General features: G+C 37.7%; 3 protein-coding genes across 3 annotated transcripts; all 3 read left to right on the top strand.

Moving 5' to 3' along the window:
• The first annotated feature begins 7 nt into the window (after positions 1-7).
• On the top strand, positions 8-2,153 carry LOC115989403 (phospholipase A-2-activating protein-like). The gene is made up of 4 exons (XM_031113077.1): positions 8-259; positions 917-1,020; positions 1,175-1,243; positions 1,927-2,153. Exons 1-4 carry the CDS (start codon positions 177-179, stop codon positions 1,935-1,937), a joined length of 267 nt encoding a protein of 88 aa, XP_030968937.1. The 5' UTR covers positions 8-176; the 3' UTR covers positions 1,938-2,153.
• A 3,825-nt stretch (positions 2,154-5,978) lies between these two features.
• LOC115990735 lies at positions 5,979-7,547 on the top strand. The gene has a single exon (XM_031114530.1). The coding sequence runs from the start codon at positions 5,979-5,981 to the stop codon at positions 7,545-7,547; it is 1,569 nt and encodes a 522-aa protein (XP_030970390.1).
• Positions 7,548-9,372: 1,825 nt separating this feature from the next.
• On the top strand, positions 9,373-11,459 carry LOC115990734 (B3 domain-containing transcription factor VRN1-like). Its single transcript, XM_031114529.1, has 4 exons — positions 9,373-9,474; positions 10,366-10,717; positions 10,815-10,942; positions 11,178-11,459. Exons 1-4 carry the CDS (start codon positions 9,373-9,375, stop codon positions 11,457-11,459), a joined length of 864 nt encoding a protein of 287 aa, XP_030970389.1.
• The last annotated feature ends 2,316 nt before the right edge of the window (positions 11,460-13,775 follow it).

Raw genomic sequence — 13,775 nt, 5'->3', positions numbered from 1 at the left:
ATTGGTATTCATTTGAAGCCAAACTTTCTTGTGTTTTTGTATGTTGTTAGCTACAGTAAAGTGGGTTGTAAGAGAGTAATTTGTTTTTTTATTTTTGTTATTTTTGTGAGAAACAAATGTGTGGTATTGTTGATAAGCAAGAAGAAGTAATTTGATACTTTCTGTAAAAGAGTTTGATGACGAAGTTTATGCGGATCAATGGTAGAACCAACTCCTTTGTAGCAAATCATTTATCCGAGTCTCTACAATGCTTGGCTAGGTATGTGTCTCTCTCCTAATTTTCTGATTCGCCTTCCCTACAATTCCTAGATTGGTACATCCTCCTTCCCATTTTCTTATTTTTAATCTCCTTTAAATCCCCTCCTCTCTAGAATGATTAGATCTGTGTACATTTGATTACAAGTTCATTAGTAGGAACAAATAAAAATAGAATTTATATTTCTTTTTTCTGAGTTCTAGAGCAGCTCACAATATAACTTACCCAATGCTGAAAACGGCAAAAATCTTAGTTATGTCTGCATGTTTTCTTCGTTTCGCTTCTTGGGGTTTGTAATTGTTATTTATCATTGTATATATTACCTTTTCATTTTGGTACCAAATTGGGAACCCAATGAGAAACATTTCATTGATTATTGATTTTTTCATTGATTAGCCTTCTTATTTTATGATTTTCAGTATATATATATATATATATATATGTTGTGTGTGTCATTGGCCAATGAATCAAATCTTGTCCATCATTTGCTTTAATGAAATGATGGAGGCGTTAATGAAAAATTTGCATACTGTTTGAATGTTACTTTTATTGTTTGTGTATTGCCATTTTTTGGGTTTGAATTATTATCTATGCTTACAAAGGTATATGCATTTTTTCTCAATAATTTTCGGTTACTATCTAATGTCTCCTTCACCACAGCACATTAAGACGTTGGAGAAGTGGCCAACCTTCAGAATCCTGGGAGGCTCATAAGGCAGCAATCCAAGCACTCATAAAGCTACCTTCAGGCGAGCTTGTTACAGGTATAATATGATTCAGTAGATGACTGTTCTGCTAGATATTGTTTTAGATTTTGTTGGTAGTTGGAACTGGTTACATCAGATTGGAATGCATAGATCCAACTATGTCTTTCACTATGAACTTATGGGGTTCATTTTTATGCTACCACGATTTTAGGTTCAACTGATACAACTTTAAAACTTTGGAGAGGAAGCAAATGTACACATACTTTTGTTGGGCATACAGGTATTTTTTCCATTTATTTGCCTTCATTGTGCTTTTTATATATATATATATATATATATATCCTTATCTGCAATGTGTTGAAATCATGTGGGAATGAAAATAATTGTAGATTTTGCAAACTAACGATGCTGTAAAATTTTCTTCTTACATGTCTGTTTGGTGATCATCAAACATATTTTCTTTGAGCTTCCTGTAAGTTAGAAGTGGAAGAAGCATTTAATAAGACTTCTGATCTATAAGTTGGCATTAATTGACCAAACTGTTGACATGGGTAATCCTCATATGTTTAGTGCTTTACATGGTTTGATTGCTAAAAAATTTAGACATGATGATCCCTCTTTGTCTCCTGTGGAGTATTTGATGGGAAAGGAGTGCTTGCACTTTTGACGGAAGTGAGATTGATTCTTGATTTGAAGTTGCTCTTCCGGACATTGTGATAGTGACATTTTATACATATTGTTCCTAAATATGTCGAGTTTTATATAGTAATGTATATAATAATTATTTTTGAGAATTCTTTTGGGAAATATGTATATAATCATTCTAAATAAGCGGACTAATGCTTTGGCATTCATTACCAATCTGACTGGTTTTGTATTTATCTTCACATGATTGAGAGTTGTGTTATTTGCTTCAAACTTGGCTTTATAATATGGCTTTATATATCATTGTTTCCTGAACAGATCAAATATAGGCTGATGCACTTGTTCTGAGGGGGATCAGTTGCACATTTGAGGAAGGGCACAAAATACGTATTGTTGGCAGAATTGGCAGTGGCAAGACCACTCTCATAGAGATGAACCTGTTTTGTCCAATGGAGCTAGCTAGAGGGAAGATATAGTAATGTATTTATTGAAACCTGTAGTATTCCATGTAATGCGAGTCTTTTTACGTAACTTTTAAATTTTAAGTGTTCATTTGTTTTCTAATTCAGAATAATATTACAAGGTACATCATAATTTTAGGGTTTTATTTACTGTGTTTGGGATTCAAGAACCTTTATATAGCTGTGTTATTTGTTTTTTTAGTTGGTTGGTGTCAATTTTTATTCATGGTCATTTTGTTCTGGACTTCCTATATTGTGGCTATTAAAATTTTCAGAATTGACTTGAAGAATTTAGATAATTTTCTAATGTTGGACGATTTATCATGTATGAATAATTCCAATCCTATCTTTTTTAAACTTTGAATTTTCTTTGATTGGTATGGATTGCAGTGAATCCTCCAACGAGGAGGATTTCCAAATCGTTCATGTAGAGGTTATGCAATTCATTGTTGTTTTTTACGTCATGTACATTCGTTAATCGTGGCTCATTGTGTATAGGTTGATCTAGTATTTTGTAACTACACAATAATGGACTGCAGTGAATCAAATAGACGGGGTACGACCAAAGTTGACTGAATAGGATCAAATAGAGTAAATAGAATGTAGTACACCGATTTTCCTAGAAACCACAGTGGACCGAATAAGACCAAAGTAGATATAATGGACCGAATAAGACCAAAGTAGTCCAAAAACAAAAATAATAAGGTTATTTTTCTATATATACATATCTGCTAGTGAAACAATTGGAAAACGATGACACTTCTACTTAAAGCACACATGACAACAGATGGTACTTGGAAGTATACACATATCTTACTAAATACCACAACAAGAAGTCGTACTTTTGCATTCATGCATCCGTACGTTGTCTCGTGGGTGCATCAACTTCATCATCCCCCACAACATGAGCCACCACTTCATTCAACATGTTTGCACTCAACGTTGCGATCCTCCTTGCGTGGTCACGCTCCTCAATGGCAACTTCCAACTGATACCTTAACAAAGTGTGCCTAATGTCTCCATTGCCATAGTTGGTTCCTTCGCTTTGAGAAGTGCTATGTGGAGTTGAGGTTGATATGTTTGGAGTTTCCGACGATGTAGACGCACCACCATGCACGCCCATACCATTACCATGCAAATACTCCATGTATGCAGCTTCGGCTTCCCTTCGATCTTTATATGATTTATGATTGGCATTTGGGAATTTATGAACTTGTCTACTCGCATCTACCCAACTGTCGTATATGCCTGGAACACGACCGTTAAACACAACATAGGTTCGTCCCATCCTGCTCTACAAAAACGCAATGGTGGGAATTCTTTGCACTAGAATGTGGTTGCACCTTCTAACGTGTGAAGTGGGCTTTTGTAGAGGAAATGGGGCTAAAACTCGATTCTATATAAATCGAGTTATAGCATGCGGAGTTACATATAACTCGACTTCTTATTAACCGAGTTTCTGAAACTCCGTCATTTCAATAGTCTTGTCAACGGTAACCCGATTTATGTGGTATCGAGTTTTATATAAAATCGATTTCCTTAATATCGAGTCTTGTTGTCCCCCTCCCCACATTTCAGAATCCATGCACGTGTCTGGCTCTATCTGTGTTGAAAACCTTCACTGTCTGGTCTCTGAAAAAGAAAGCCTATGAGGTGAACAAAGTTTGCTAACTCTTCTGCCATTTTCCTTGTCATTATTGCATCCTCACCAGGCGTGCTGTTGCTGTGGTCCCCTTCTTCTTTGTTCTGGCATATCTTCCCTGACAGGTATATATTCACTTACATAACTACTTATAAATGGATTGACTTACATTACAACTTATAATTTGGATTGCTTTCTACAACCATTCTGACATTATGTGTGTGTATATATATACATAAATGTATGTATGTATAGATATATGTATATATAGACAAACGTACTTACCCATATCATAAGATGTATATGTGGCATTCCCAAATATATGTATATATATATACACACACATACACACACACACACATATATATATATATATATACATGTATGTCCCTATGTATATGCAAATATATGTAAATATAAACAAAGCTACCTACCCATATATGATCACATGTATATATATATATATATACACACACACATGTATAGGTATGTTTACATATAATGTATGTGCTTAGGGCACCAATTTTTTGAAACATTTTGTTAGGAATTGCAAAAACTGTTAATACATTGAAAATCCTGGAAAAAATTGTCCAAGAAACGATTAATTAGATAACAGTACTATTATGACTTATGTGAGAATAATCTTATGTGTGTGTGTGTGTGTGTGATAGTGACATTGTATACATATTGTTCCTAAATATGTCGAGTTTTATATAGTAATGTATATAATAATTATTTTTGAGAATTCTTTTGGGAAATATGTATATAATCATTCTAAATAAACATATATATAAACAAACATTGTACGGTGAATTAATATGATGACATATGCATTCATTCATACATATTAACAATGCTGTGTAATGTATACTGAGGTTTAAATTGTATGGCTCTTTCAGTTCTGAAAGTCTTTATTGTGTGGGTTCTGAAAAAGAAAGCCTGCGAGGTGAACAAGTTTTACTGACCATGTTTGCATTTTCCTACTCCATATTGCATCCTTACCAAGCGATATTACAAACACCCTGATTCTTTGTTGTGGCATGTCTCCCCTAAAAGGCCAATGTTTGTGTCCAAACGAATCAAGTGTGTACACCTATAATTAGGATAGCATCATAGTGCATCTGTAAAAGATTAATTACTGTTGCATTAACATAACCCCCTATCTTCTGCATGATAACCACAATTAATTGTCCTTATCCAGGTCTGGCATGGGTCGTCACTGCTTCTACGTTTACTATGATGGGGAACAATATTTCCATGACTTGCATGGGCTGTCCTATAAAGGCGAGTCAGTGAAGCAGAAGTTCATTGAGTTGAAATGGGGAACACACTTGAGAAAAATGCACCGGAAGATAATGGAAGCTCTACGGTTGGACAAGGAGTCACATAAGATATCCATTGTGTACCGTGCCCCCCAGATACTTGTTAGTACTCAGGTTGTCTACAACTCAAATCCGTTGGGTTGCAATGCTGACGTGGACATGATGTGGGCAGTGATTAAGCGGACCCCCCAGTTCATAGCGTCCGACTTGTATGTAACTGTTGAGGCTGTTGGGTTCCATGGTAGTGCAAGTTCACAACATGCCAGTGGGGTGGAAGAGCCACACTCATTGTCGGTTGACATGCATCCTCCCTTTGCCTATGCCACGCCTTTCCCCTACAATAATGAACCATGTAGTGCGGTTGATCATTTGGACAACACCGAAGTGGTGGGCGCCACCAATACACATGATGTGGGAGGGTCTACTCACACATATGAGCATGTCCAAGCTGATATGGACGGCGGAATTGATATTGATGGCAGCCGAGATGTGTATGAAGAGTTCATTGATATTGATGGACCAGTGGACAACGCGGAGGTCTTAGATGTACCACTGATCGAAAATAACGAGGAGGATTGCCTTACAACAGTTCCTATCCCAGAATGGTTCACATCAAACACATGGGACAATATTAATGACCCATCACCTGCATTGGGTACAGGACATCTTACAAATTGGCATAAAGATGACCACCCAGCAAGGGGGATGCTATTCAAGAATAAAGCCTCTGTTCAATATGTGTTGACCCTCTACTCTGTGGAGCATAATAAGCAATACAAGGTCATCAAGTCTGACACCAATAGGCTGGTAGTGCGGTGTAAGAATGAGGCATGTCTGTGGTCAATTCGGGCCAATTGCAGCAAGAAGCACGAGATGTGGGTTATTAGTACATGTAAGGGTCCTCATAGTTGCTCATCCCTCTAGCTACCAATTGATGGGCGGATGATGGATTCAAAGTTCATCTCCATTGCACTTGAGAAGTATGTACGGGAAGACCTAACCCGAAAGGTAAGGGACTTGCGTAGTATGTTGCATGCAAGGCATGGGCATGATGTAACTATGTACAAGGTTTGGGAAGCCAAACAGAAGGCAGTTGCACGTATTTACGGGGATTTTGACGAGTCGTACGCAGAATTGCCACGATTTCTAGCTCCATTGTCTGATGCAGATCCGGATACTGTGACCACATTAAAGTGTGACCCCCATGTCCCGGGGACTTGTATATTCAACTCCGCGTTTTGGGCTTTCGGTTCGTGTATTAGAGGGTTTAGGCATTGCAGGCCGGTGATAAGCATAGATGCAACGCACCTTTATGGCAAGTACAAAGGAAAGCTGTTGATAGCAATGGCAACAGATGGTAACAACGAGATTTATCCACTCGCATTTGCCGTTGTCAAAAGCGAGAGCACGGAGACATGGGGATGGTTCTTGGCATGCCTGTTGACCTATGTTACAGACCGCACCAATTTGTGTATAATATCCGACAGGCATCGTGGGATACAATCATGCTTCGATGACACCACTAGGGGCTACTTGCAACCGCCGTTAACCCATCACCGGTATTGCCTCTGCCATTTAGTAAGCAATGTTAACACTAACTTCAATAGTGTGCCGTTGAAGAACTTGGTATGGAACGCAGCAACTGCGAATCAAGTTAGGAAGTTTGAGAACACCATGGATTGCATCAAGAATGTCAACCCGGCTGCGTACGACTATCTTAAGGAGGTAAATCAAGAAAAGTGGACACTTGTACATGACCATGGGCACCGATATGGGGCAATGACAACCAACCTGTCAGAGTGTTTCAATGGGGTACTTAAGGGCGCACGTAGCTTGCCCATAACTGCAATGGTGAAGTTTACATTTTACAAGGTGAACTCATACTTTGACGAACGTCGAAACAAAACCCTTGAGAAGTTGGAAGAGGGGCAAGTGTGGTGCAAATATGCCTATGACAATTTCGAGGAAAATCAAGAGAAGGCGAAGCTCCATATTGTTAGAAGGATGAGTGCGCAACAACGGTTATATACAGTGGAGACACAGTCTTCACTGTTGAACACTGGCGGGGGAGATCACACCCATAGGGTTTCCCTCATAGACATGACATGCACGTGCGGCAAATGGGAAGCAAACAAGATCCCTTGTTCCCACTTGATAGCAGTTTGTGCCAAACACAACCATGATGCCACTGAGTATATGGATCATTTCTACCGCCTTGAAGAACGGTATCACAGCTATGAGCCTATATTCCAACCACTAAAAGATAGGTTAGAATGGCCGGAGCCAACAGAAAGGAGAACCGTGATGCCAAACCAGCGGTTGATCCGTGAGAAAGGTCGGCCCAAGTCCACGAGAATCCGCAATGAGATGGATGACGAGGATAGGGAGTTGCCAACCTCATTGTGGATTGAGAATGGACCAAAGTTGAAGTGTGGGTTGTGTCGCCAAGAGGGTCATAACCATCGTACATGTCCAACTCGAAATGTGGCTTCAACAAGCCATGGTGCTATGTAGCAGGTAACAATTACAAATCATACTAACAAGGGGGTATCATAAGTTATTCTTCTTTACATGTTTAGATATTACATTATATGAGTTATAATTAAGATGTGGGCAGTAATTTGTAGATCGGAACCATGATAGTAATACCATTGTATCAAATGTAGCTCCACTTTGGGCAATCTTGTGATTACTTCTTCGAGTAGTTGCAGTTAGTCTTAACTCCTACATATTACCATTCCAAGTCTTTTGTCCCAGTTTTGGTGTTCTTTCAATCTTATTGTTTGTCGTGTACATATTCTAGTATTCATGAGGTCTCTATTTCCCTAACTGTATATGTTTTGCTGCAGATTTGTAATTGTTGCCAAGGTGTAACTGTAGATGCTCCTCATTTAAGCAGGCAAGCCTGAATGCTCTTCTATATTTGTCAATTCAATTTATTAATTACCATGGGTTGTATACTAATTTCTGTGTTGGCTACTCCTCAGAAAGGAGGCAACTTCTGAAAAGAACAAAAAGAAGGTGTCACTCAAATGCTATGACTCCATGTTTGCCTAAAACCATTGTTGGCAGATGCTGTCCAAGTTTCAACTTACAATTGTGAAGAATGTTTAAAATGCAGAAATGGAACTTTTTATTTTTGTACATCAACTGATTTAAATGCATAGTATGTCTTTACTTACAAATAAGCTTGTATATATGGATGATTTTTCTATTCGCGTAATGCAAATGGGGGAATGTTACTGATGGATGTGGTTGGTTATGATTTGTATGGATGACTTGTTGTTCACAGCATGGTTGTCAGCAGGTCCACTTTTACTATGAATAAGCATGATACTGAATGGGTGTGAACAGTGGAAGTCGAAAGCAAAACTACAAGAAGAAAGGTTATACTAAATGAAACTCGATTTTCTAGATAACGAGTTACGTAGCAGTCCATTTTCCATCCCCTACGACTGTATCCATATTCAATTGTCAAGTATCTGGGTTACTCGATTTCTCTAGATCCGAGTTACGTTCAACATAACTCGATTTATAGGGTACCGAGTTACGTTGAAGACCATTGTGCACCCTTAGATTCCTCTTGGACTGCCTCTGGACCAGTCCAAATAACTGGGCTGGGTCGGGAAGGCAGTCCAGGTATTACTCGATTAAGTTATTACCGAGTTATGTTGAAAATAACTCGATATCTACAGAATCGAGATACGTTGAAGACCGTGCACACTTAGATTCCTCTTGGACTGCCTCTGGACCAGTCCAAATACCTGGGCTGGTTCGGGAAGCCAGTCAACGTAACTCGATTAAGGCATTACCGAGTTATGTTCAAAATAACTCGATATTTTAAGCATCTAGATACGTTGCAAATAAGTTCTCTACACTTAGATTCCTCTTGGACTGCCTCTGGGCCAGTCCAATTATCTAGGCTGGGTGGGGAAGCCTGGTCACCGTAACTCGGGTTACGTATTACCGAGTTATGTGGAGAAAACTCGAGATCTGTAACGTCGAGATACGTTGAGGACACATCTACAGTTAGATTCCTCTTGGACTGCCTCGGGACCAGTCCAATTAAACTCGATTTCTGTAGTATCGAGTAATTATACTTTAACCTGATGTTCAGGATATCGAGTTACTTGAAATGGAGTTCCTTACAAACCACCACGCACAACATGGATTCCTCTGAGATACTGCGCACAGCATGGACTCCTTTTAGTCCCAGTACACATAACTCGATTTATTAATAATCGGGTTATGTGTATGACCAACCCACTATTTAGTGCTCAAACGTACGAAGCAACAACTGTTCAACTTCTTCTCAGCGAAAGTTTGGAGAACCAGAAAAATGGCATCTCAATGGCGGGGAGACAATGACGATGGTCCTGCTGATTGGTCCCCACACTTTTTCAAGATTATTCTGCCGAATGCTGTTCAAGAAGGAAAGCTTGTAAGTATGCTCAAATTTATAAACTAGATTCCTTTGAAAATCATATGCTAATTATACACTTCGTACACTTCATCTTCTTTATTTGTGATTCTTGAAAAAATGTACATTTGTTACATGTAGTCAGAAAAACTTTCATTTTGCAATACGTAGGTTACACTTTAAGAAGAACACAGTCACATAACAGAGTACTTTTGCATCGTACACTTTTATATGAACAAAAAATGAAACAGGGATAAGCGCATGGTAGAGACTGAGGAAAAATAAATACAGAGCACATGCTGATGGCATTTTCTTGAAAATGTGATTGGGCTTATAGGGTCACCACAGATGTATAACTCCATTTAAACTGTGAAACTGTGTCCTGGGATCAAACTAGGATATAGAAATCGTTCACTCTTTTTATCATTTGTTTTTTAGAGTTCACAAACTTATGAAGTGGCTAAGTGGCAAAAATTAGTACGTCTAAATCCAAATCCTGCCCATAAACAAAAGTGGGTCATCTTCAATGTTTCCCCAACACCCCAAAACCAAATCACAGACACATTATCAAAATACAACATTTCCCCAAAATTTTTTACATTTCAACAACAACAGAGAAATGTAAAATGTTGACAGCTGTTGATGGTTATTTTGGTTATAAGATTAGGTTGTATAATTTGGTTTCAAAATTCATAAGATTTGTTACTGTTATAGCTATTAAATATAACTGGGCTGGATTACATTTTATTTTGTTTGATTTTCTTTTCTTTTTTGTGTGGGGGTGGGGGGCTGTAACTAAGAAGTATTCTGCCATCATTCAAACTTTTATTTTCTAGCATTGTGTATAAGGATTGATTGCATGTGTTTATTTTTCCCTAGCCTGCATTTATGTTATGGAGATTCTTTTTACAGCGGATTCCAGATAAGTTCGTGCAGAAATTTGGAGTGGACCTGTCAGATATGGCCTTTCTCACTATTCCAAATGGTAGAAAATGGAAAGTCAAGTTGACACAACATGCTGGGGGGGTTTGGTTTCAAAATGGTTGGTCCGAATTTGCAAGCTCTCATGGTGTAGCCGTGGGCCACTTGCTGGTTTTCAAATATGAAGGAAATTCACAGTTTCATGTACTCATATTTGATGCCACTGCAACAGAAATAGACTATACTTTAGACGACGAACTCCAAGTTCATAGGATCGAAGATGATGAGAGTGATGATAGCTCTGTTGAAATCATCAAACACTTTTATAGGGGAGAGGGTTCAGGTTTGAATGTTACACTTTTGTAAGCAAGTGGTTGATTTGTTTAGCTTCTGCTCTATTAATTTTATGTGCATGACTTCGTATTTTCAACTTCTTTCAGGATCAGCCCATCCTAAGAAAGACGGTGGTGTAGCTAAAAATCTTGTTATAGCCAATGCTTTTACATCAGAAAATCCCCTTTTCACTGTTATCATGCGTCCATCCTACGTTAATGGCAAGGATCGTGCGGTAAGCTTTTAGCTTCACTAAAATGGAATATTTTTGTAATTTAGAAATGCAACTCCCATTAACTATCATTTTTCATAGATCAATTAGAAAGATTGTCACACTAGATACTTGTGGCTGGACATTTTGTTTGGAATTATTTTTTCTTATTTGTGTTTTTAGGTGAAAAGATGTAGATCAAATAGATACTTGTTGCTGGAATATATTTGTTAAATATATATTATTGTTCCTTGTACAGAGTTTACCCCAAGACATTATCAACTACTTACCAAGAGACGGGTTTACCAAGGACTACACCAAAGCAAGTATACTCCCTGTCAAGCTCCAGATTGTGGACCGATTATGGCCTGTGAAGCTATACATTTATGAACGACGTGGGGGTTCATCATGTGTCGTATCAGCTGGTTGGACTGCATTTGTGAGGGAAAATAGTTTGCAAGTAGGAGATGTTTGCGTATTTGAGCTGATTATGAGGGACGGTGTTCTGTTCAACGTCCACATTTTCAAGTGCCAAGACTAAGTGGTTAGGGTGGATGCAAAGTGATGATAATATTATGTGATGTTCAGAGTGTGTTTACTTTGCAACTTTACTATTCATCCCTATTTTGTTCATCCCAGTTTGCAACTTTATTGATTGGGTACTTTTGTGATGTTTAGAGTTTCACTCTTGGAAAAGTTTTAATTACTATGATGAACTTTCATATGTATTTTAAAATGAATGTGATGCTGTATTTTTTTTCTGCGCTTTTGTTTGGATTTTGGCCTTTTTGCATGTCATTCAATTATATTACATTGAATGGCGACTCTTGGATTTTATTTTAGGGGGGTCAACATTGTTATTGCTATAGGATTTTGTTCTTTTTAGATGACATTGTTGTATGTTTTGTATATATTGTAACACTTTAATACAATAACACCATGTGCAACATAGGTTAGTCATTATTTTTGATGTTTGCAAATTTAGATGTTTAAAAAATAAGTGAGAAGTTAATCCATCAATTGTGTCAATCAATATAATGTGGCAAATTGAAAAGCTTGATAGCTAAATTTTCAAAATTTCACTTGGTAGCAATTTTTCAAATGTTATAGATGAAGTTGGAACTTCTTGTAAACTGCAAGGACTAAAATAGGTACTGTTTTCTTCAATGAACTTGATGAATCGTTGCTCAAAGAAAAATATCATTGTTTCCTGAAAAATCTTTGTATCTTACAAATGAATAACACAAAATACTGGTGAAATATGTACCAATACGCTATTTGCAGCCAAATGTTCCACGGCTCCTTTGCCAGCTAAAAAACCACGAACAAGAGGACTGTATGGAACTATTCCAATGCCAAGCTCCCTGCATGTACAAAAACATTAAAATTCGAGAGAGCATACTCATGCTTCTGGATAAGATAATTAAATTATATTGAAATCAAATCTACACAAAATGGATGATATTTTTTTTTTTTTTTTGTTGCAATAGTCCTTCAAAAGAACAATAGTGTTGCAAAAGCAAGGATGAATATAAGGGGAAAATAAATAACAATAGTGTTGCAAAAGCATCTGGACCAGTCCAAATATATGGGCTGGGTGGGTGCATGTGTACAACGTAACTCGATTTTCCAAATCTCGAGGAATTTGAATTCTTGTGAGTGTCCACTGCACAGAACTCGATTTAAGTGGAATCGAGTATTGTGGCAGGCCTACCTTTAAACTTCGATTCGTCTTGGACTGCATCTGGACCAGTCCAAATATCTGGAGGCCCAGAAAAATAACTCGAGTTATGTATAATCGAGTTATTTGAAATTAACTCGTTTTCTGTAACATTGAGTTATGAGAAAGCCGTTCCAACATTAATTGGATTCTTGTTATTTGTGCTACACATAACTCGATTTACGGAGAGTCGGTTTATGTGTAAGCCCTTGTGCTGAAAATTTGATTGCATGTAACTCGATTTACTGAAAATCGAGTTATATGGACATTACATTCTATTACCCATTTTTATTAAGTCTTCCCCAATTCTGCAGAACTTGCAGCTGTCCGAAATTACATCTTCGATTGCTCTCGCTTCATCCGGCTAAAACCCACAATTTCCCGCGCAAATTCGTCGAGGATTTTACATAGTAAGACTCTTTTAACGGTTGCTGTCTTTGAAATTACACATTGTTGGTGCATTATTCTCAAATTTTGCATTTTGATGCTTCACACTTCTATGTCTATGTCTATGAAGATTGTGATGAAATTGGGTGTTTGCCTAGTCAAATGCATTGTTGTTAGTAAGGTTGCCTATGTCATAGGTTGTCTTCCTTCCACAAAATGAACTTGCCAGTGGCTCCATATGTGTGTGGTATAGATATATGCTGGTTGTATGTCTGAACTGTACATTGTGCAATTTATTTTCTGTTTTTTGTAGAAGCTGGTGAAAATTACTACATGTAGCTACAATGGTATGATATATGTCAGTTCCTAAATCCACTTGTATGTTTCCTATATGATAAGACTTCTGTTATATACTCTAGGTCTCTAACTTCAAATTATTGACTCGGACCAAAATGCATTACAATTATTGCACCAACTAAACAACCCGTGAATAAGAATATTGTTTTTTCATTGTGTTGTTGTAAACTGCTGTAGACAGTATATTGTGTGCATGATTTTCTACACATGGTAGCTGGTTACTCTTCAATTTTTGTTCTCTGCTTCAAACTTCATTTTGGTTCTGTTTTTGTGTGAGCTGATCGTGTTTGCACTACTGACCATCGATTAGTTATGGGTCCGAAGAGGACTAAGAGGGGAAAATGCAAAGCTGCATCCGAACCTGAAGTGGTGTTTGATCAATTAAGGTTCCTC

Source organism: Quercus lobata, chromosome 5, assembly GCF_001633185.2.
Source record: "Quercus lobata isolate SW786 chromosome 5, ValleyOak3.0 Primary Assembly, whole genome shotgun sequence".
In the NCBI taxonomy this organism is placed as follows: Eukaryota; Viridiplantae; Streptophyta; class Magnoliopsida; order Fagales; family Fagaceae; genus Quercus; species Quercus lobata.
This window is presented reverse-complemented; position numbering and strand designations above follow the sequence as displayed.